This window comes from Pinus tabuliformis, chromosome 1_2 (assembly GCF_031772625.1).
Source record: "Pinus tabuliformis cultivar Carrire ecotype Pingquan chromosome 1_2, CPIR1, whole genome shotgun sequence".
Taxonomy (NCBI): Eukaryota; Viridiplantae; Streptophyta; class Pinopsida; order Pinales; family Pinaceae; genus Pinus; species Pinus tabuliformis.
The window spans coordinates 679,117,238-679,139,324 of NC_142298.1; the positions used below are offsets into that span (position 1 = coordinate 679,117,238).

The 22,087-nt window shown below is 37.6% G+C and overlaps 1 protein-coding gene across 1 annotated transcript; it reads left to right on the forward strand.

The window, feature by feature from the left end:
* The first annotated feature begins 5,562 nt into the window (after window positions 1-5,562).
* Window positions 5,563-8,516, forward strand: LOC149207516 (uncharacterized). The gene is made up of 2 exons (XM_089393909.1): window positions 5,563-5,743; window positions 5,854-8,516. The coding sequence occupies exon 2, from the start codon at window positions 5,905-5,907 to the stop codon at window positions 8,326-8,328; it is 2,424 nt and encodes an 807-aa protein (XP_089250035.1). The 5' UTR covers window positions 5,563-5,743; window positions 5,854-5,904; the 3' UTR covers window positions 8,329-8,516.
* The last annotated feature ends 13,571 nt before the right edge of the window (window positions 8,517-22,087 follow it).

Sequence of the window (22,087 nt, forward strand, 5' to 3'; positions counted from 1 at the left end):
ATGAATTATTAAAGAGGAATTGGGTCACCTTCAATGGACTTCATCATTTGAAGAGTTCTTAGTTCAATCCACATGATTTGGATGCTCATGTATTCTTATGAAAGGTGTCTAGTGTAGGAGAATCCTTTGCCTTAAACAATTGATATCAACTAAAAAAAGATATTTTCTTCCTATTTCACTAAATTTTCTAGGTAAGGTTATGATCATGCATTAGTTACAAACTTTCTATGGAAGAATGGTTGTTATAGGAAAACATACTTCATTCATTTGTTGGATATGAAAGAACCATCCATTGCCACCAAAGGGAATCATAATAGTGAAAGTGAATCTACCATGTACTGCCAATAATTTCTAAAAGAGGTAATTTTGGTGAATAAATAGCTACCAAGGCCAATTCCTTCAAATGAAAGTGATGAAAAGAAATTATAAATAGAATCAATTCACTTCATGTGGGGTTTACTTGGGCTATAAAAGGATATTCCATGGGTTTTTCTTGATGGTACATCACAAGGGAACCCTCCCAAGGGAGGTTTAGGAAGTATACTATACTTGTATTCAAATCATAGTATTTATATAAAAGAAGGATTTTTTCAAGAAACTAATAACATCTATGAATTGATGGTTCTAAACATGAACCTAAAACTAGCACAAGGGTTTGGTGTAAACCGATTACAATTATTTTGACATTGAATGTTGGTTATTCAATGGAAGCACAAAAAATGCATTTTTTATGTCCTGATGATGAACCACAGTAAGTGGTTCGTAACACGTTGACATGAATAATATTTATGTGATTTCATCCGGAAAAATTTTTGCTATAAAAACACTCAAGAATTTCTCCTTAGTACCTTGTATGATGAAGTTCTCAATAGATTGAAATTATTTTCATATACTTATCAATCTCATGTTTTTAAGAACAAGGATAATGTTGCAAATGAGCTCTCAGAAGTTAGAGTTGGGTTGGAATGATGAAACTAAATTATCTTAGTAATAAAAAAATGGAAATATTGTAGAATATAATCATGAACCATGGATTGAACTATAGCTATTACAATTCTTATCTTAGTTTTTATATAATGACAAGCATACACTAATCTTTGGATGAAAGATTAAAACTACTATTATGAATATCATTTTGGTTTCCTTTTAAGAGGTTAATAACATAATTAAACATGAACAACTTGCAATATGTTTTACGGCTTAGAAGCACTTATGAATTCCATGTGCATCTATCAATTTGTTTTGGCTCTATTAATAAAAAAATATAAATTTTTTTCTTGGCAGTAAAGTTGGGGAAAGTAATATAAGTATAAATTTCCCTCACTTTGGAAAAAAAAATCAAAGGAAGAAAAGTAAAAGAATACAAAAGAATATAAAATTTTAACTTTTATTTATTGATGATGAAGATGACGATAATTTTTAATGTCCATTATTACCAACTTGGGTTTATTGGACTTTAAGGAAACAATGTACGGAATTACTTGGTTTTCTTTAAAAAATTCCTTTTGTGCTTGAAAAGAAGCATTCTTAAAAGCACCATAATTTTGATTAATTAAAAATTTAGAAATGATCTGGTATTGTAACAAATATTCTAAAATGTGTGCATTCGGTATTCTAAGAGAAAGAATTTTTCCTCTTCAACTCTCTTAGTGTCACAAATGCTATAAATTCTTTCAACCCACAACATTTTAGGAAATATTGAAAGCCCTATTTAACTATGGAACTTATGCTAGCTCGTTCTTATTTTAACAATGTTGATTTTCTTCTTTACATTCATTAAAACATAGAGCTATTTTTGATATTCTAGATTAAGATTAATTATCTCCTTTTGGTATCTCAAATTTCTCTTATCCTATAATTATTTATTGCATCACTATGTCTCCTTAAATTTAGATTTACTAATATTTTTAATATTTAGATATTTCTCAAAGTGATGTTTTCCACAATTCATTAATGATTTGCCAAAAAATTGGCACATTTGAGCTACAATTGGTTTTGGCTAGAGTTTGAAGCAATCATATGATTTATCCATGATTCTCCAAAGATGCTACAACATCAATCCTGACAACCACATAAGATAAAAGAGGTTATGGTTGTCTCAAAGAGGAGTTTATTTTCATCCCATAGCTAGATGTCAGTTAATTTACAATTGTTTTCAAAGTCAATAAGTTTTCTACCCACCATTTATGCTTTTCTCTATACTATAGTTCAAATAAAGTTTGTGATGCAAATCAATTCCAAGATATTTTTATGAAGTCACTTCCTCCAAGCTATTGTTTTCATACATGAATTATCATAAGTAATAGTTTTGGATTCAATTATCATAATCTTTGTCCTGTTAGTGTTAATAGTGATACTATACTAAGTAGAAACCCTTGAGAACCTTTAATTTCTTGTGGAGATCATAAGGACACCTTTCCATAAGAATAATATCATCAACGTAAAGAAGAAGGATTATGACTATTCTAATTAAAGTCATTCTAACAAACTTTGCTTTTTTCGAACAACATTCTAACTTGCAAATGTATATACCAAAAAGGGTGGGGGATGAGAGACACCTTCACTTAACTCTAAACTACAAAAAATATCTTTGGAGTAATGCTTAGTATTTCTAAACATGGTAGTAACATTCTCATACAACCTTATCGTTGATACTCTCAACCTAAAATGAGCTTTTAGCTTTTCAAATTAATTCCCAAGGTTATTGCAGTGACTGTGTCAATTTTTTTTATAAGTCAACAAAGAAACACTTGAAATTAGTTTATTATTACAGTATTTCTTTGGCTGATTCTAAACATAACAAGGTGGTCCATAGGTGAATGATAGCTTCTAAATTCACCTTGGCCTTAAGTTCTTTCTCCATGGTTTTCTAACCATATGCTAATCTTATTTTCTAGAATAACCTCATATATCTTACCTAAAAGAAGGCTAATCATAATGGATTTATATTGAAAATGGTCTTTTTATCCCTTCTTTTAAAAATAGGAACAACGAGGCTCTAAGTCAATGCTTTAGGTGGAGAGCTTGTGAAATATGAGTAATGAGGATAGGTCCTCCAATTTTTAGGATTTCAACTTGACAACCTTTGATATAAGGAGTTTGTACATGTTGATAAATTAATAATAGGCATGTTGTGATGAGACTGGAGGGTTAGGTGCCCCGAATATGAAGAATGTTTTGGTCCTTCCCCAGTCACAAGGTGTGGCTAGTATTGACTTGTGAGTTGTGTGTACTAACCCTACCCAAATTTAGATAAAAAACAAAAACAACCTTCTTACTTGTAAATGTTTAACCTCAAATTCTATATTTCAAAAAAATATGAGTTAGATTGTGCAAAAATCCCCTATTTTATGAATAAACCATTTTTGGCTTTAAACCTAAATTAAACTTAAATAAAAAAAATGGTCATTCGACCTATAAAATGTTATAAATAAAATTGTGTAATATCTAGCAAAATAATTTTATTTTCACAAATAACTCTCGTCGTCAATTCCAAAATGTTTGAATCAATAATATAATGGAAACTAAACTCATACAGATAAACTGATTTTCAATTCATAATTTCTAATTAATTAATAATGGAAACTAAACTCATACAGATAAACTGATTTTCAATTCATAATTTTTAATTAATTAATAAATTTATGAATTGAACTTATCGATAAATACAAAACAACGCAAATATCAAACCCATACATATGATGAGTGGGTTTCAATGCTGGTTTACATGCCTGGTATTTAGACCTACCTATAACAGTTGTTTCTATCAGCTAGCTCCACATTTCGAGATAATTCTAGGAGGCTCTAGGATGGAACCAGCCCTCTCTTCGCGAAATCGGTGCGAGCTATGGCCACTCCCTCTGTTGAATCACGGCAGGTTTATGGCAGTGGTCAGCCTGGTGTTGAAGCCGAAGGGGTCGACACTTGTATTACCCGGGACGCCCAGAGGTGATGTCTTAACAGGGTTACATGCAGGATGGTCTCTGTTAGCTCCCATGGCCAGCGAGAGCTTTTAGAAAACGTCAATCCATTTCTGAGGCGGAGCTGGGTCGGACGTTTCGCATTCCCGTGTGGACCGGTTCAAAGAAGGGTTGGATGAGAATCACCCCTCTGATTTGCAGCAGCCTCACATTGTTTGCCCCCTTAAAATAAAAACGATTCGAAATGGATGTGTTGAATCTGAAACCGATTGGATTCAAAATGGATGTGTTGAATCTGAAACCGATTGGAAACTGCTGAGAAACGGATGGTCTCCTCATTCGTTTCGTAGGTCTCCTGGAATCAAAACGGTGATTACACATTTCTAATCATTTCATAAAAGAATTCTGGCGGGACTACCAAATTTGAATTCAAAATTTTGGGCGGCACTGTCTAATTTGAAATGTTGGACGGGGACTCGGGGATTGAATGAAGGTACGTGGACACATTAAATGAAGTTTTGAAGTTCGAGTTGCCGCAGGTGAGTGAATCGAAGTGCATCCATGCATCCATGCATGCGATGGGCTCTCCGGGTTACGTGGACTATAGCATTAATGATGCTATAGTCCATGAAATAGCACTAGCCAGTCCAAACTAAGGGGAGGAAATGGTGAGAATTAGTAATGTGCTCATTGGCAATGTACTGGATTGTATTTTTATGTACTAGATTGTGGATTGTACTGGATTGAATTTGTGTGCTAGTTATCAACGTAACTACAAAATTATAGAGTCAAACTGTAATTAATCACACACTTCTAACTCGTCTCCACCTATCATTCCATCGATCACTCCACTACTTACACCATTAACCACTCCATTGATTAACCCATCATTCCAATTTTGTACTCGTGCTTTTATAAATATTCATTTGGGATTCATACTAAACCCATTCTTCTCTGTTGGGCTTGAAAATTTCCCGGACAGAAGATCTCATTCTGTATTTCTGCAGCAGAACCTAAAATCATCCTCTGTGGAACGTTTTTGTATGACCCTGCGAAATATGGCAGTATCAAAGTTGTCCAGTTGGCCTGAAATTTTACCAGGAGAGAGGTATCTTTGGTGGAAGTCAACTTTTCGTTCTTCAGCGGGTCCAAATTAAGCTTCCATACAACACTTTTGATGACATACATACCGAAAAAATAAATAAATAAATAAAATGTTTGAGCTGAAATTTTGTAAGGAAATCGAGTAGAAACGGTTCCTTGCCGCTGAACTTGCCCTCCAGTGTCAGATTCCAAGTAATTGTTGCAATGGAATTTGAGTTTTCAGACACCAGTTCATATTACAACAACAAACAATTTAACACAAAAATCCCTACGCTATTCCAGTCAATCATTCCTTTTTTTAATATGAAACAAAATGTTCGACTATTAACGCAAATTTCGGGAGCGCTCTGTAATTTTTTTTTTGCGATCCCTGGTTTTGAGGGAGCGAATGAGGGAACGATCGGGAGAACGCTCCGAGAGCGATTTGTTTAAGGTGGGAGCGATCGGGGAGCGAACGCTCCGGAAGCTCTTGTTTTAAAAAAAACGCTTCCATGGGTGGAAAAAGCGCGCGGCCGACGGGCAAGGAAGGGGGGAAAAATAAGATAAAAGGTTTTCCTACCCTCTTATTATTCACCATTTGCACAGCGAAAGAGTAAATGAGGGCTTTTGAAATTGGATCTTGATCTGAGGAGGAAGATTGACAGAAAGATTGAAAAGATTTTTTGGGAGCTGGAGGGGCTAGCAAGGGAGATTGGAGCTTGGGATTGAAAGCCAAAGAGGTAGGATCTAGATCTTAATTTAGCATTTGTGCTTTTTATATGTTCATTGCTAAATGAAAATGTTCTCTTCTCTTTCTCTTTCCCATTCCCATTCCTCCATTTTATTGCAGGCAAGAAACTATAACTCCACCAAAGTTCAAAGAATCAAAACTTCGAACATCATGGCTATATGGTTTGGCATTCTCTTAATGTTGGTTCCTTTTTTTGTTATTATGGTGTTGGAGAGTAAGAGGAGGAGGGTTGATCATGATGAAGAGGATGAAGAAGTGGGTTTTAGTGGATTTGATGAAAACCTTGGGGAAGAGGAGTACCTTGGTGAGGAGGAAAAAGAGAGTGGAGAGGATGAGGGCACAAAAACGAAACTATACCAAACCCCATTGTGGAAATATGTTTCTAGGTCTGTAGCAGGGAAAGGGGGTGGAACCACAAAATTTACATGTGTCCATTGCAAAAACACTTACACAGGTTTATACACCCATGTCAGAAGGCACCTCTGTGGGAAAAGGCCATGGGATGGAGATAAACAAATAGGAATCAGAACTTGTTTAAGTGTGTCAGCACCACAAAGAGCCAAATACATAAGGGAAGAGGAGGAAGCCCAATACAGATCTAAAAGATCAAAGGGTGTCTTTCAGCATGATAACCCACAATCACATGCACAAAGAACTCTATCAACGTCCTCCCATGGTAGTGGATATGGAGACAAAGGAACAAATATCCCTTTAAGGCATAGAAACATATCAGATTTCCTTGACGAAGGGTGTAGGAATGATGTGGATTCAAAAATTTACAGGTTTCTCTATGCATGTGGGATACCATTCAATGTTCTTCGCTCACCTTACTGGAATGAAATGGTATCTGCCATTAATGACGCCCCCAAAGAATACAAGAGCCCTGGGTATGACAAGGCTAGAACTGTAGGACTTGATCATGAAAAAGAAAAAATAGCACATGCTTTGGGTAAAATGACAAATCCTTGGAATGAGCATGGGGTATCCATTGTGTCTGATGGATGGACAAATGTAAAAGGAAAGCCATTGATAAGTGTTCTTGCTGTGTCTACTAATGGTGCAATCTTCCTTTCAGCATATGATTACTCAGAAAAGTTCAAGACCGCCATCAACATTGCAGAACCATTACTTGAAACAATTGAACGTATTGGGCCATACAATGTCATCCAAGTCATCACTGATAATGCTTCTAATTGTAAGGCAGCGGGAGCAATTATTGAGGATAGATACCCCAACATATTTTGGTCTGGGTGTTTGGTTCACACAATGAACCTTTTGATGCATGATATTATTAAAAACAAACAACCTCAATATAAATGGATTGGTGATTTGTACAAGAGAGGCAAGAGAATGATAAAATTTATTACCAATCATAGCAATACCCATGGGCTTTTCCGCAATCACTCAAGTTTGGAGTTGTTGAAGATTGTGAAGACTAGATTTGCTAGCTATTACCTCACCTTTAGGCGCCTTTTGAAGGTAAGAGAGTCATTGGCTAGCATGGTATCAAGTCAACACTGGCAGGTATTAAAGGACAGGGCTCCAACCACAGTTGACAGGCAAGGTTTTGAACAGGTGGAGGAGACCGCTCTTGATGGTCTGTTTTGGGCACGTGTGAGGGAAGTTTTGCAATTCACCAAGCCCATTTATAACATGATTCGTTTTGCAGATACAGATAAACCAGTGATTGGGGAGGTGTATGAGCAGATGGATAACATGTTGGGGCAAATAAAAGATATTGTTCAGGAAAAAGATCCCAACTTGTATACAATGATTCACAATTGTGTGTGTGCACAGTGGAATAAACTTAATGTTCCACTACATGCCTTGGCATATATCCTTATGCCAAAATACTACTCTCCATCTTGGTTGGGCCAACCTGCACCTGGGGGTGGGGTTAGGATCAAACCCCATACAGATCCAGAGGTACAAGATGGATATATGAAAGCATTAGACAAGTTGGTCCCTGACAAGGAGGAGTGTGCTAATCTGCGCCTTGAATTAGGCAGATACTTCTGTTGCACTGGAATGTTTGGTTCTTTGCATGCAATGGAAGATAGGGACAGATTTGATGCTATCACATGGTGGGAAGCATATGGCGGCCAGGGACTTTTGCCAAAATTGGCAAAAAAAGTGCTCTCACAGGTTGTAAATACTTCTTCTGCAGAGAGGTGTTGGAGCACCTACAACTTCATCCATAATGTGAGAAGAAACAGATTCAATGATAACCGGGCAGAAAGCTTGGTTTATGTGCACTACAACTTGAGGTTGTTGAGTCATTACTGTGATTGGGCTTATGAGGATACATCATATAAAACTTGGGACAACAACCCAGAGGACGATAATTTGGAGGATGGCACTATATATCTAGAAGAATTGGAAGCAAAACTTTTGAAAGATGATGATGAAGCAATAGCAGCCATGCCACCCCCACCATCCAGTAGCAGTGCTCGAGTTCCAACCACTATTCCTTTGTTGCTGCCGCCTCCATCTACATCCTCACGTGGAGGGCATGTGCCTTCTAGTTCTGGTCGTGCAATTATGCGGGAGGAGATTCCTAGAAGACCACCATGACCTTCTCAGAGATTAGACATTTGTCATGGCAAGAGGCCCAAGCATTAGCAATAGATAATAGATTTACTTGTCTTTTCTAGTAGTTTTTATATTGTTGACTCTTTCATATTTATTATGGTATTTTTTGTAAACAATATATGACATTTTAAGTTTGAAGTTTGAAGTTGGCAATTATAACTCATTGGTAATGAATTATGAATATGATGCTTCGTGAAAGTTGAAACATTTCATTTCATGTTAGATATTCTTTGTTGTAATGGTTACAAGTACAACTTTGGTGATCAATGATGATAAATGTTATATATTGAATTTTGAAAGTTTGAAACTTTAAGATTGATGAATCATGAGACTCGATATGTTGTATGTTACTAACTTGTGGACGCGGTTGATGAATATTATAACTTCTAGATGATTAATGTTATATAGTTCAATCCATGTTTTTATGTTTTTTATATCTAATTCATCATTCTACATGCTTTTGTTGACATATATGTATCAAAATATATAAAAAATGGCTGCTGCTCCCAAGTAACCTTGTGTGTAATCACTAATTAAACTTCTTAAATCAGCATTGGAATGACAAATAAGTTAATAACAGATTTTGATTTACTATTAACACAGCACCTTCTGTTGTGAACTCTTGCAATTTTTATTTATTTATTTGTTTTCCCCCGTTCCAAAGATGGTACCCAGGGATAACCGACTGGTTGCAGTTTTGACAACCTAGCTTGGGGGACATCCAGTGAGCCCCTAATATTCACAAAAACAGTCAGCTAGCCAAGGGATTTGACCCACGACCTTTCAAAAAATCACAGTGCTCAAGCTAACCCATAAAGCTGAACCATTACATTTATTTAAGAAGTTTGCTATTTTACTTAACAGAGTTTGGAATGCTGCCTCCGAAGGCATGCTTTTCTTGTTAGCAAAGAACTTATCTTTGCAAAACCAATCTATGTTATTAAAATATTCAACATTTGAATGAATGATATTTTGAATTTTTTGTTTTTGAAATATTCAGGGATTTGTTGATGATATTAAATGGGTCCTCATAGTCAACCAATTTTAACCATGTTTTCATCCTCGTTTAAATGGACTGCAGTTTTCCCTTATTAATGGAACTGTAGAATACTGCTGTATCATGAAATACAATGCTATTATCATTTTTGGTCTGCTCTTTAAATATACTATGTTATCCAGATTTTGTAAATACACTCTCTGTTATCCAGATTTTGTAGGATTTTATGCTTCACTAAAACTATCTGACCATACATGTTCATCCCCTCAATCTAATCCACTGGGCTGAATATGTTGAACATTATAAACCAAATTTCACAACTTATACCCAACACACTGAAGCTGCCTTGATTCAATAATTTCAAGTTGTCCTATTCACACTTCCCCTTACAGATATAATTGCCTGTGATCTCAACCTCTCATTGGAAGAGCTCAAGATTATTCTTGATAGCATGGTAGAGGGTATGGTCTCGGGAATTGATGGACTACTGAAATATCCCTTAGGGTAAAATTGCCCTTAGGGTTCGAAAATAGCACATGACCAGTTTTGTATTCTAACTAGCATCACAATCTACTTCTTATTTTTTGCAACCAGAGAAAATATTGGAATGCAATAAGAATAGTGTAACCATGTATTCAACAGTTCATTCCCATGATATCAATTCAGCAATACATAAGTAAACAGTTCATTCCCATGAAATCAATTCAGCAATACATAAGTAATTTAGATCCACAGTCCTCCCAGTTTCACACCACATTATAATTGCTATTTCATCAACACCATACTGTCCTAATACCCTAAATCTGACGTCGTAACCAGCCTTAGTAATTTCTGCCTCGTGCTGTCTTTTTGACGCCACAGGTCTACACAAGTGATGATCCGGTGCCCAGATCACGCCTCAAATCCAATGCGCTGCCCAGATTTACTTTACTGCAACAGCATATGGCCTTGCGGTCCTCAAGAAGCCCTCAGTTGTGGGCTGCAACCACAGGCTAAACCCTCGCTGCCAGAACAACTTCAAATGACCACGCTGCTACAGGAAAACGGCTGCCTCCTGCTGTCTTTTTGATGCCACAAGTTTACACAAGTGATGAGCCGGTGCCCAAATCACGCCTCAAATCCAATGCGCTGCCCAGATTTACTTTACTGCAACAGCATATGGCCTTGCGGTCCTCAAGAAGCCCTCAGTTGTGGGCTGCAACCACAGGCTACACCCTCGCTGCCAGAACAACTTCAAATGATCACGCTGCTACAGGAAAACGGCCTCAGAGGCCCTTGTTGCCTCGGGTAAGGTCCTAGCGGAGCTCCGCTTATTTAATTTACTTCGTTGCCACAGGAAATCCTCTTTCAAGAGAGCCGCTGCTTCAGACCAGCGTCTTAGGGGATTCTGCTGCCAAAAATTAAACCTTAATTACCCTCGCTGCTACAGGATATCTCCCTCAGGTGATCCTCATACCTTGGACAGACCCTTGATGCCCTTGTGAATGCCTTAACAGGCCTACGCTGCCACAAAGTGCCCCTCAGATTCTCACGGTACAGATCAGTCTGAGGAGACTGCACAGTTGCCTTGGCCACAAGAAAATGCCCTATGCTGCCTCAGGAATTGCTATCAGATGGGCTGCAGCCTGCAGCCTCAAGGAGAAAGGATCAAAAGTATTTTGCTGCCAATTAGGGCCTGAAAACATTCCGCTGTATCAGATAGGATTCACTGCCCTCACAGAAATTACTCCTTTAAGACAGCCGTTGCCTCAGTTAGGGCTTCAGGTGTCCAGTGCTGCCCACAATAGCCTCAGATATCCCCACTGCTTCAGGGAATTGGCCCATGCTGTCCAGATAGGGTTTGCCGCTACAAACAAGCCTCGTTTAAGCTGGCTGCAAGGTGGGTTTGCTACCTTGCTGTCCTTGGAATGGTAGTGGACGGGCTTCACTGTCACAGGATTGCTCCTTTGTTTCCCAAACAAGCCAATCGTCAGGAGTTCTCCCTTGATTGATGAAAGATGTCTTAGAATGCCAATGCCAAATAGAGTAGAAAGATGTCTTAGAATGCCAATGCCAAATAGAGAAGGGATTGGCTAGGGTGGAATCTTTCACCACCAAAACCAAAACCAATCAACCAATCAGAAACTGGTCTTAAAACCCTCAAACGCCTCAACTCACAAATCAGAAAGATCAACCATCCATGATGAGAAAAATGATTCTCCTCTCCCCTTTTTATAAATACTCTTGGGGTCTCTTCTCCTGATTTGTCTCTTCTCAGAGTTTACTATAAGGACCTTCCACACTCTTGGTATTATGATTAATCATTGGAATTTGATCCCTATGAATTGTGACCCTGAATTGATCTCCTTTGGAGACCAGTCATCTGATGACAATGGGTTACAAAATTCTTGCCAAGGCCTTAGCTTTGAAGATTAAGTTTATATAGAGTAGAGCAGCCAAACTTGAACAAATTCAGATTATTGGAGGGGCATTTATTTTGGACAACCTGCTAGCTGTCTGAGAAGGGATGGAATGGTTGAGAACTTTAGGTTAATAAATGCTATTTGTGAAAGTATATTTCAAAAATATGATGACAGGGTGGAGTGTCAATATTGCTATTTCTATGTTTAGAGCAGTTTTGTTATAACTAACCAACTCCCATCAACAACAGCGTTGTCTTTGTTGCCTTCTCTTGCATTTTTATTTTGTGTAAAATCCCACATAACATTCACCAATTTCTGAATTCAGATGGTAGCCCCATTGACAACTCAACACACAGATGTTGTCACATAATTTATTTAAACAAATGTGGTGCAACACAAAGAAATTCAAAAGCCTGTAGACACGACAATTAACTGCTTTGTGTAGAATATACTAAAAATTTGGAAGAGTTGTCGAGTTGTTGTGCATTGGCAACCGTTGCCCAGACTCAAAGGGTGGTCCTAGAATCACTATCTTCTTTTGTAATGTCAGAAACATACAGTATAGGCTCACTTTTCCGGACTTTTACAAAGGAAGAGAATATCTGTAAACTACTTATTACTAAAGAAGAACTATCTAATGCCAGAGGATTGTCAGAAATGCTAGAGTATCAAAGGTAAAAGTAGATTTTGTTACTTGGTAATTATTTGTGAAAGTTAATGGTCTTTCTTTTGTAATTTATTATTTCTTCTTCATGATTCAATTACATAAACTATTCTTCCAAGATCACAAAGAAATAAAAGACAGAAATTTAGGCTTTTTAAGCCGAGGCAAAACACCTCAAAAAGGGGAAAACCCAACAATCCTCTTCTGCTCCCAATTGAGCAAGTCGAATCTTCCTTCAAATAATCTTAAGCAGTCCAAATCAAAGTCTTGATGTCAAAATCAACGCTAAACAAATTTGTCTTCAAACTGTTCAAATTTCAGAAATTTCAGCTCTATGATGAGGAGGCCGTAAACAGGTCTGTCCATAGTTCAGAGATTTGATCTTATACACAGAAGAATCCGAGCTCTGCTTCAGGTATAATTTAGTCAACCTTTTGGAGTATACTTCTATCTTATTGCTTCGTTCTTCGTTTAGTTCTCGGCTCCTTTTACTAGTTTAAGATCACCCTATGCGATGGTTGAATTGGATTACAAGGAGGTCAAACCATCTTCATAGATATACCTGATTGGAGGTCGAACAACAATCATTGAGGCCGACTTGGTCAATTTCTTGTGGAGTTAAGACTTCAATGACAAAAAAAAATATTTTTCTTTCTTTTACAAATGTCTAAATAGGACATGTTTAGTGTTAATTTTTCATTCTTCTATGATATGTCAATTACTTTAGTCCAATTCAATTCTTCAAGGAGAAATCTTTTCCAATAACAATTAATTCTCCCAATAATCAACAATAATTGAAGATAAAATAGTAGATGCAATGATAGTAAAAGACAATCAAGAGCATTAACAAGAGACACCAATTTGGTAAAAAATCAGGGGAAAACCCTTGGAAAATTCTTCTTCTATTGGATTGTCTTCAAATGTTCAGCACATAGTACAATGACTCAAATCCATAAACAAGAGTCAAAGTCAAGACTTTGACTTATTCAACAAATCAACCAACCAAGATCCAATATGTCAATGATGAAAAAGTCAAATCTGGTCAACCATCATAAAGTCTGCAATTCCAAAAAGTCAACATGCCTTAACTAGACCCAAGTCAATGGTCAAATTTGTCTTTCAAGAGCTCGATCAACAATCCACAAACTCAGCCTCAATTGTTAGTCAATTCAACCCAAAATAGTCAAAGAAAACTCGGTCAAATGTAGTCAAATGAGAGGGAGAGACACTCTACGGTCAAAGTCTGCAATTTATTTTGCAGTCAACCCCAGTCAAGGTGCTCCAAATGCCTCAGTTTTTGTGCCAAAAGATGCAACCTAGAGGAATAGACCTTCTCCAAGAAAAACCGCAAAAAATGATGCCAAAAAAACCCCAAGTCAACATTGATCAAAGATCTTTGTTTTAGAGAGTCAACACAAAAGTCAAAGATGTCAAAAAACCCTCGCACGCGTGGAGAGAAAGAGTTGCCTCAGTGTTGTACGAACCAATCGGATTGAGAGAGAAAAGGTGAGATGTGATGTGATGTCCAAATGCGCTTGAGGTCACTTGTATTTAATGTAACTTTGGAGGGGCAATTTGTCCTTAAGCTAACCTTGACAACTTGTGTACCTGTGTGTTTGACTTCAAAAATATAGCTTTCCTTATTCAAATTTAGTGCTTCAAAGATCAATTTTGGTCCTCTCAGAAAGAGGAATCTAGTCCAATGATTGGAATTTGTCACCGAGATGCCAAATTAACACTTCCTCTCTGCTAGGGAGAAATTCCAACTATAACATGTGATCATCGCAAATATCTCATCATCAAATCAAGTTTCATCTCTGATCATCTCGACTCAACTCTATTTGATGAATCATTCTCAAATCTAAAGAAGAAGAATCATAGGGGAGCTACGACTACCACCCTCTATTGAGAAAAATGCGAGATACAACTTACTGAGCAAGGATCACAACCATCCCATTGTCCAATCAATGGGCAAGATACCACTTGCTGTAAGAGGTCAGGATCACATCCATCCTATTGCCTACTGATCTTCCTAGCAATGACCTTTAAGATTCATGTGGTAGAACATCTGCATCATAATCCGAGCTCGTGTGAGATACCCGACTTACCAAAGCTAAGGATCGCACGCCCCAAACTTTTTCAACCCATTGGCCAGATGGGGAGGGACAATCCCAACAAGCCTGGCTTGTGGGTATGATGCCAATTGGGGTATACTTTGCTAAACCAAGATAGGGGGAGATGCCCGACTTGTCGTAAAGGACAAGGATCACGCACACCCTATGGGTGACAATAGGGGAGATACCCAACCTACTACAAGAGTAGGGATCACACACATCTATTGTCTAGAGATCCCTCAACCCCAAGGGCCCTCAATGCTCCATTCCCACCTTGGGAGCTCTACCAAGGGGGAAGAGCTATGCTCAATGTTCTCGATCGGCGAAGACCCTTATCTAGAGGGGTCACATCCATAAGTCCAAGCTGCTCTCTGGAGACCAAGAACTTCCATATCGACAAAGCCTTGGTGAGAATATCCGCAATTTGCATGTCTGTCACTATTTGATGGAGTCTCATGGATCTTCTCTGCACCATGTCTCGAATGTAATGATATATGATCTCTATATGCTTGGACTAGTCATGAAATATGTGATTCTCTGCCAACTAGATCCCACTCTTATTGTTGCAATATATCATTGTAGTGCCCAAGACCCGCTTAAACAACTCTCCAAAGAGCTTCTTCAACCAAACTGACTCACAGTTAGCCATGCTAGCGGCAATATACTCTGCCTCAGTTGTACTCAAAGATGCAGACTTTTTTTTCTTGCTCATCCAAGATATCATGGCATATCTAAGGCCAAAACAACATCCTGAAGTGCTCTTCCTATCAACAATGCTTCCTCCCCAGTTAGGATAGGTATATCAATGAAGTCTCACATTTCCAGCAATATATCTCAAACTAAGGGTAATTGTCCCTTGCAAATATCTTAGAATATGTTTGGCAACAACAAATGTGCATGAAGAGGCTCAGCCATGAATTGGCTAAAAGTATTCACTGCAAAGCATATGTCCAAGCGGGTGTTCACCAAGAACATCAAAGCCCCAATCAGTTGTCTATACTTAACGGATTCGCCAAATCGGGTCTTGCAGCTTATCCACATAGCTTCTTGAAATTCATTTCCATTGGTGTGGTTAGGAACTTGCATTTTTCCATTCCAAATCTCTCCAACAACTTCACCACATGCCTTCCTTGTGAAAGGAAATTCTCTCCAGGTTTCTTCCAAACTTCTAGTCCCATGAAATAGTGAATCGTACCAAGATCCTTCATCTCGAACTCAGAGGCAAACTCCTTCTTACACTCAATCATCAGGGGCTCACTACTTGTCAAGAATCGATCATCAACATATAGAACCAAATTCAAAGGCATACCTTGTACCACCTTGTAGTATAGGTTTGGATTGATGTTGTTTCTCGTGAATCCAAGCTTCACCAAGTAACTATCTATATGGGCATACCATGCTCTGAGGGCTTGCTTCAAGCCATATAATGCTTTCTTCAACCTCTAAACATGTGTCTTTTGGTCCTTCACTTCAAATCCATGTGGTTTCTCAACGTAAAATTCTTCCTATAACATGCCATGAAGGAATGTCGTCTTCACATCCATCTGGTGGAGGGTCCATCCTTGACTTGCAACAAGGACAACTATTGAACGAATGGTGGTATATCGAACCACAAGAGAAAATATATCATCATAATCTTCTCCCTATTTTTCGGGGAATCCTTTTGCCACAAACCTCGCCTTATATTTCTTAATGCTTCAATAAGTGCCATGCTTGATCTTAAATAGCCATTTTGAAGTCACAATTGATTTCCCCTCCAGTCTCGAAACAACATCCCATACATCATTCTTCATAATTGATTTGCATTCTTCAGTCATGGCATCCTTCCAAACCTGTTCTTTCACGACTTCTTCAAAGGTGGGAGGCTTAGCTTGAATCATATTACTCGTTGCTACAACATCCTTGGTACCTACATGACTTCTTGCTTTCTCTAAAGGTTCCATGGGCAACAACATCTCTTTCAACATCTTGTAATGTGTCAGGGAACCAAAGTGGCCTCTTCCTGCCAGGGGGATCATAGAGGAGGATCCAAGGGGTCCATGGGCTCCATGGGATCATCAACAATGTCTCTCTCAGATTCTGACATGGAAGGACCTTCTAGAATATCCATATCATCATTTTTCATCTCAAGAGGAGGCGGAGGAAGGTCCCTTGCTTTTCAAAGGGCAACATCTTCATTGAATGTTACATCTATGCTAATCTCAACCTTCCTTTGACTAGGAATATATATTGTAAATGCTTTAGAATTTTCACAATACCCAATAAACATACATTTTCTTCTAGTGGATTCCAACTTGTTCATGTTGTCCTTCAACACATGGAAATATATGGGGCAACCAAATATCTTAAGATCGCTAATGTCGGGCTTGACACTTGTGAATACTTCTTCGGGAGTCTTATTGTCCACTACTTGATGAGGAACCTTCTTTTGAACATATATTGTTGTCTTTGTTGCTTCACCCCAAAGGAACTTCGATAGCTTTTGACCATGAAGCATTGCTCGGGCAGCTTCCACAATAGACATGTTCTTTCTCTTAGCCACTCCATTTTTTTGGGATTATAGGGCACACTAGTCTCCTTCTTGATACCTTCCTTCTCGCAAAAGTCTATGAACTCATTCAAAATGTATTCTCCACTATTGTCAGACTCGAAGACCTTAATTTTCTTCGTTGTTTGATTTATGATCAAATCCTTGAATTCCTTGAACATATCAAAGGCCTCATCCTTATGCTTCAAGTAATATATCCATGTCTTCCTGGAGAAATCATCGATGAAAGTTATGTAGTAAAGATGGCCACCAAGAGAATGTATGGGCATTGGTCCTCATAGATCAAAATGAATGAGTTGGAGGATGTCATTAGTCTTATTCTTGCTAGAGGGGAATGGTCCCGTTGTCTTCTTCCCATTAGCACACCCTGGACATCCTCCATCATGTTGAGCTTGAACATAAGGGATCCCAGAGACCAACTTCTTCAATTTTGGAAGAGCTTCATAATGTAGATGTGCCAATCTTCAATGCCATAGCTCGCTTTGATAATTAGTGTTGTGGATCATTGCTAACAGAGATCTTCCTGTGACTCTATAAAGTCCTTCCACTCTAGATCCCAATTTAAAGGTTTCTTTCATTTGAGATTCCTTCGACCAAGTAAGAACCTTTCCTTTGATGAAGGCTACTCTCATTCCTTTATCTTCCAAGGAAGAAATAGATACCAGGTTCTTCTTTAGTTCAGGAACATACATCACTTCATGAAGAATAACAAATTCCCCAGGGTTCAAATAAAATTTGACAAATCCAAAGCCCTTGATAGGATATTCGATATTGTCTCCAAGAATAATATTCAAACGTGTCTCCCTCTCAACTAAATTTGGGAGGACCTCCTTATACCTAGATAAGTGTCGAGAGGCCCCACAATCTACTAGCCAACTATCATATGAATATGGAGGAGAAGAACTAGAGAGGGTAGAAATGAGAATATATTTAGATTGACTAGCAACATCATTATTTTCATACCTAGAATTTCTTGACTTCTTTTAAGGACGATGGTCTTCTTCATGATCATTTAGCGCATTTCTTCTTCTTCCATTTCTTCCATTTCGATCATCTCTTCCTCTTCGATTATTGAACCTATTATTGTTGCTTCAAGTGTTGTATCTTGGAGCATTGTTCTTCTCAGGGAAATATCGAGCATAATGACCTTTCTTGTGACAATTGTAGGATTCAATGTGCAACAATTCCTTTTCCCTTTCCTTCAATTAGAGGTCTAGGGAGCAGGTTTCCTTGAGCTTATTGAACCTCCCTATCCTTTCTTTTTCTTGTCATGAGCAACAAAAGAAGAGGGCTATCCTTCTTCATGCTTTTGAATCCTTCCCCTTGAGATCATCCTGGATTCTTCTTGAGTGCATTTTCCAACAAGCTCATCAAATGATGAGAAATTGTTGTTATTTCTTATGGTGGTAATGAATATTTCCCAAATGGGAGGGAGACCTCTACGAGTTACCAACGCTAACTCCATGTTAGGTATAATTTCCCTAACTCTTTGTAATCGATCTTTAATTCAGATATCCTCATGATATAGGATTGCACAGATTTTCCTCTATTCATTTTCATATCTTTGAGTTGATCTTTCAAGGAGATGATTTCAATCAAATTGTTGACCTCGTACATGTCAGTGTAGCTTATCGTACATATCCTTAGACTTGTTCAAATTTCCAACTTAGACAAGCAAATGATCTTGCAAACCATCAACAATAATTTTCTTTGCTTTTAACTCACCTTTCTTGTACTTGTTATTGGCAGTAGCAGGAGCATTTTCTGAGGGCTCAGGAAATTCCTTGTATGTACTCCAAGATATCATTTTCATTTGATATGATTTCCAACCTAATCTTCCAAGCAACAAAATTTGATGAGTCTCCCAGCTTCTTAACTTCCTTGAAGTATGAGGTAGTCACCTTGACCTGTTCAGATAGTTTCCTTCAACTTTTCCAAAGATGATTGTTATAGGTCTTTCCTCCTTTCGACTTGTCCTTCACCATAACTCTAATACCATGTTAATTTTTCACTATTCTATGTTATGTCAATTACTTTAGCCCAATTTAATTCTTCAATAAACAATCTTTTCCAATAACAAATAACTCTCCCAATAATCAACAGTAATTGAAGATAGAACAAGAAATGCAATCAACAGTAATTGAAGATAGAACAAGAAATGCAATGACAATAAGAGGCAATCAAGAGCATTAACAAGAGACACTAATTTGGTCAAAGACCATGGAAAAACCCCACAAGGGGAAAACCCTTTGAAAATTATTCTACTATTAGATTTTCTTCAAATGTTCAGGAAAGAGTACATTGACTCAAATCCATAAACAAGAGTCAAAGTCAAGGCTATCCAACAAATCAACCAACCAAGATCCAATATGTCAATGATGAAAAAGTAAAATATGGTAAACTCTCATAAACACTGCAATTCTGAAAAGTCAACAATAGTCAGCGTGCCCTAATCAGTCCCAAGTCAATCGTCAAATTTATCCTTCAAGAGCTCGGTCAACATACAACTCACAAACTCAGCCTCAATTGTTGGTCAAGTTCAACCCAAAACAATCAAAGAAAACTCGGTCAAATGAGAGAGAAACTTTGCGGTCAAAGTCTGCAATTTATTCTTGTAGTCAATCCAAGTCAAGGTGCTCCAAATGCCTCTGTTTTTGTGTTAGAAGATGTGACCTAGAGGGACAAACCTTCTCCAAGAAAAATTGCAGAAAATGATGCCAAAAAGACCCAAAGTCAATGTTGGTCAAAGATCCCTGTTTCAAAAAGTCAATGCAGATGTCAAAGATGCCAAGAAACCCTCACACGTGTGAAGAGAAAGGGTTTCCTCATACCTATACGAACCAATCAGATTGAGAGAGAGAATATGAGATGTTGTGATGTGACGCCCAAATGAGCTTGAGGTCACTTGTATTTATATGCAACTTTGGAGGAGCAATTTGTCCTTAAGTCGGCCATGACAATTTGTGTACCTGTGGGCTTGACTTCAAAAATACAAAGTTCCTTATCCAGATTTAGTGCTTCAAAGGTCAATTTTGGTCCTCTCAGAAAGAGGAATCTAGTCCAATAATTGGAATTTGTCACTAAGCTTCCAAATTAACATCTAGAATACAAATTTCTATGACTCTTATTGAGCATGAAGAACATGCTTGATACAAAATAAAATAATAATAAAAACATAAATAAATATTTTTACATTATGAAGGCTGATCCTAGTTACTTTTCCAACACTCCCTCTTAACTAGGGAAGTATTCATAATGACTCAACAAGTCTATCTCAAGTTGAACTATTTACATAAGAAGGGATCTAGATTGATAAACATCAATGTTGATATTATCATCACAGCTAACATTGTCACATTAGCAAGGCCTTGACAAGTACATTCTATCTTTCCACAAGATTAGAGCATAATGCTGGGAGGCATTCCATAGGAAACCACATTTCCTCTCTGAGGTACATACTCCACCTAGGATACCCAGAGTATGTCCTCCATTGGATCATTTCCCTTAAGAATGTTTGTTCACAGGACCATTCTTTATCCAAGTCCATATAATTGACTTAGTATCTCCATCTTAATACATCACAATACAATAATGTTTGTCCAATATTCTTATCCAATCCACCATTCTTCTTATCCATGCCCATGTACTTGACTTAGGATATCAATCCTAATCCGTCACAGTAGTTGACATAAGGAGAACCATGTGTCCAATCGTACTGCCTCTCAACTTGAGAGGAGAAATCCATGCTCACTCCCTCCCAAACAAGGAGAGTGCATCAACAAGCCTTAGCTTGTGTTGGAAGTACTCATACTTTCCTTACATCAACTACATGTTATAGTTGTAGCTTCCTCAACCAACCCTCTTATCACCGAGTTTTCTCATCTTGCAACTTCTTGAACTAGAGCTCCAAATCTGCCTCCTAACAATCTATGATATTTTACTTGAGGTATTCACCTACTACATCCTATACTATGTCCAACACCACTTCCTGCACTATTTCCTTCTTTGAATATATTCCATCACATAGTTCCTTCAACTGACTGATTATCACAGTACAGGTTGAAAATAGCAACAAGAAATGTTAAACATAACATCAAGAAAATCCTAATTTAATTTGTCCTTGAATTATATTGGAAATTAAATCAAAATTTTATTCTCATAGCAACTTGTAAGAGTGAACTAAGTTAAGTTGACTTAGTTGGCTCAGTAAATTCGAGTTGGAAGTCTATCTAGAGTCATGTAGAGTGATTCCTAAATTTTAGGGGTCCAGGTTGAGTTATTTTGATTTGTAATTGATTAATTCAATTTAACTAAGTTAAAGTCAGTTAAACTAGTTCCAACTATTGGAGGAACTAGTAGGAGGTCTAGCAGTGGGGAGAAACTCAAATGCTTAACCAGAGAACTGATAATTCACTCATAAATAACTCATGCATGCTAGTTCTAAGAAAGACCCAGTTGAGATTAGAGTTCAAGGACAATGTACTATGAGTTGTATAATTTTCTGAGTTGTACAGATGGCGCATACAGTTAAGAGAAGGCCTATGATGGATTGCGCACTTGTTGTGAGGGATTTTACCAATTAAATATGGGCTAATTCCCTTAGGGTTGCGCAAGGAAGTAGGGGTTTGGTAGGCAGTATATTTGGATAAGTATTGGCTTGAGATGGTTTGTGAAGTAATGAGATAGATTATACTTGTGCAAAGATTGTTTGAGTTGAATAAGCATTGTATTTTCTTCTCAGATCTTCTAGTTAATGAAATATATAGATAGCAGGGGTTTTTAGCTGAGTCTTTCCCTAGAAAATTATTGTGTTATGTGTGATTGAAATTCTTCCTTTTCTACAACGTGATTTCATCGTTCAATTTTTGTTTCCGCTGATGAGTAGAGTAGATTCAAGTCAATTGTTATAGCATATCACTATCTACAGTTTGAATCTACAAGGAATTTATTACATGGTATCGGAGCTAGAGTTGTAGAAATTTTTACATGGTATCAGAGCTAAAATCACAATAGGAG

What these genes read in the sequence shown, in the direction of transcription:
- LOC149207516 (XM_089393909.1), top strand. Translation starts at nt 5,905, where the DNA reads ATGGCTATATGGTTTGGCATTCTCTTAATGTTGGTTCCTTTTTTTGTT.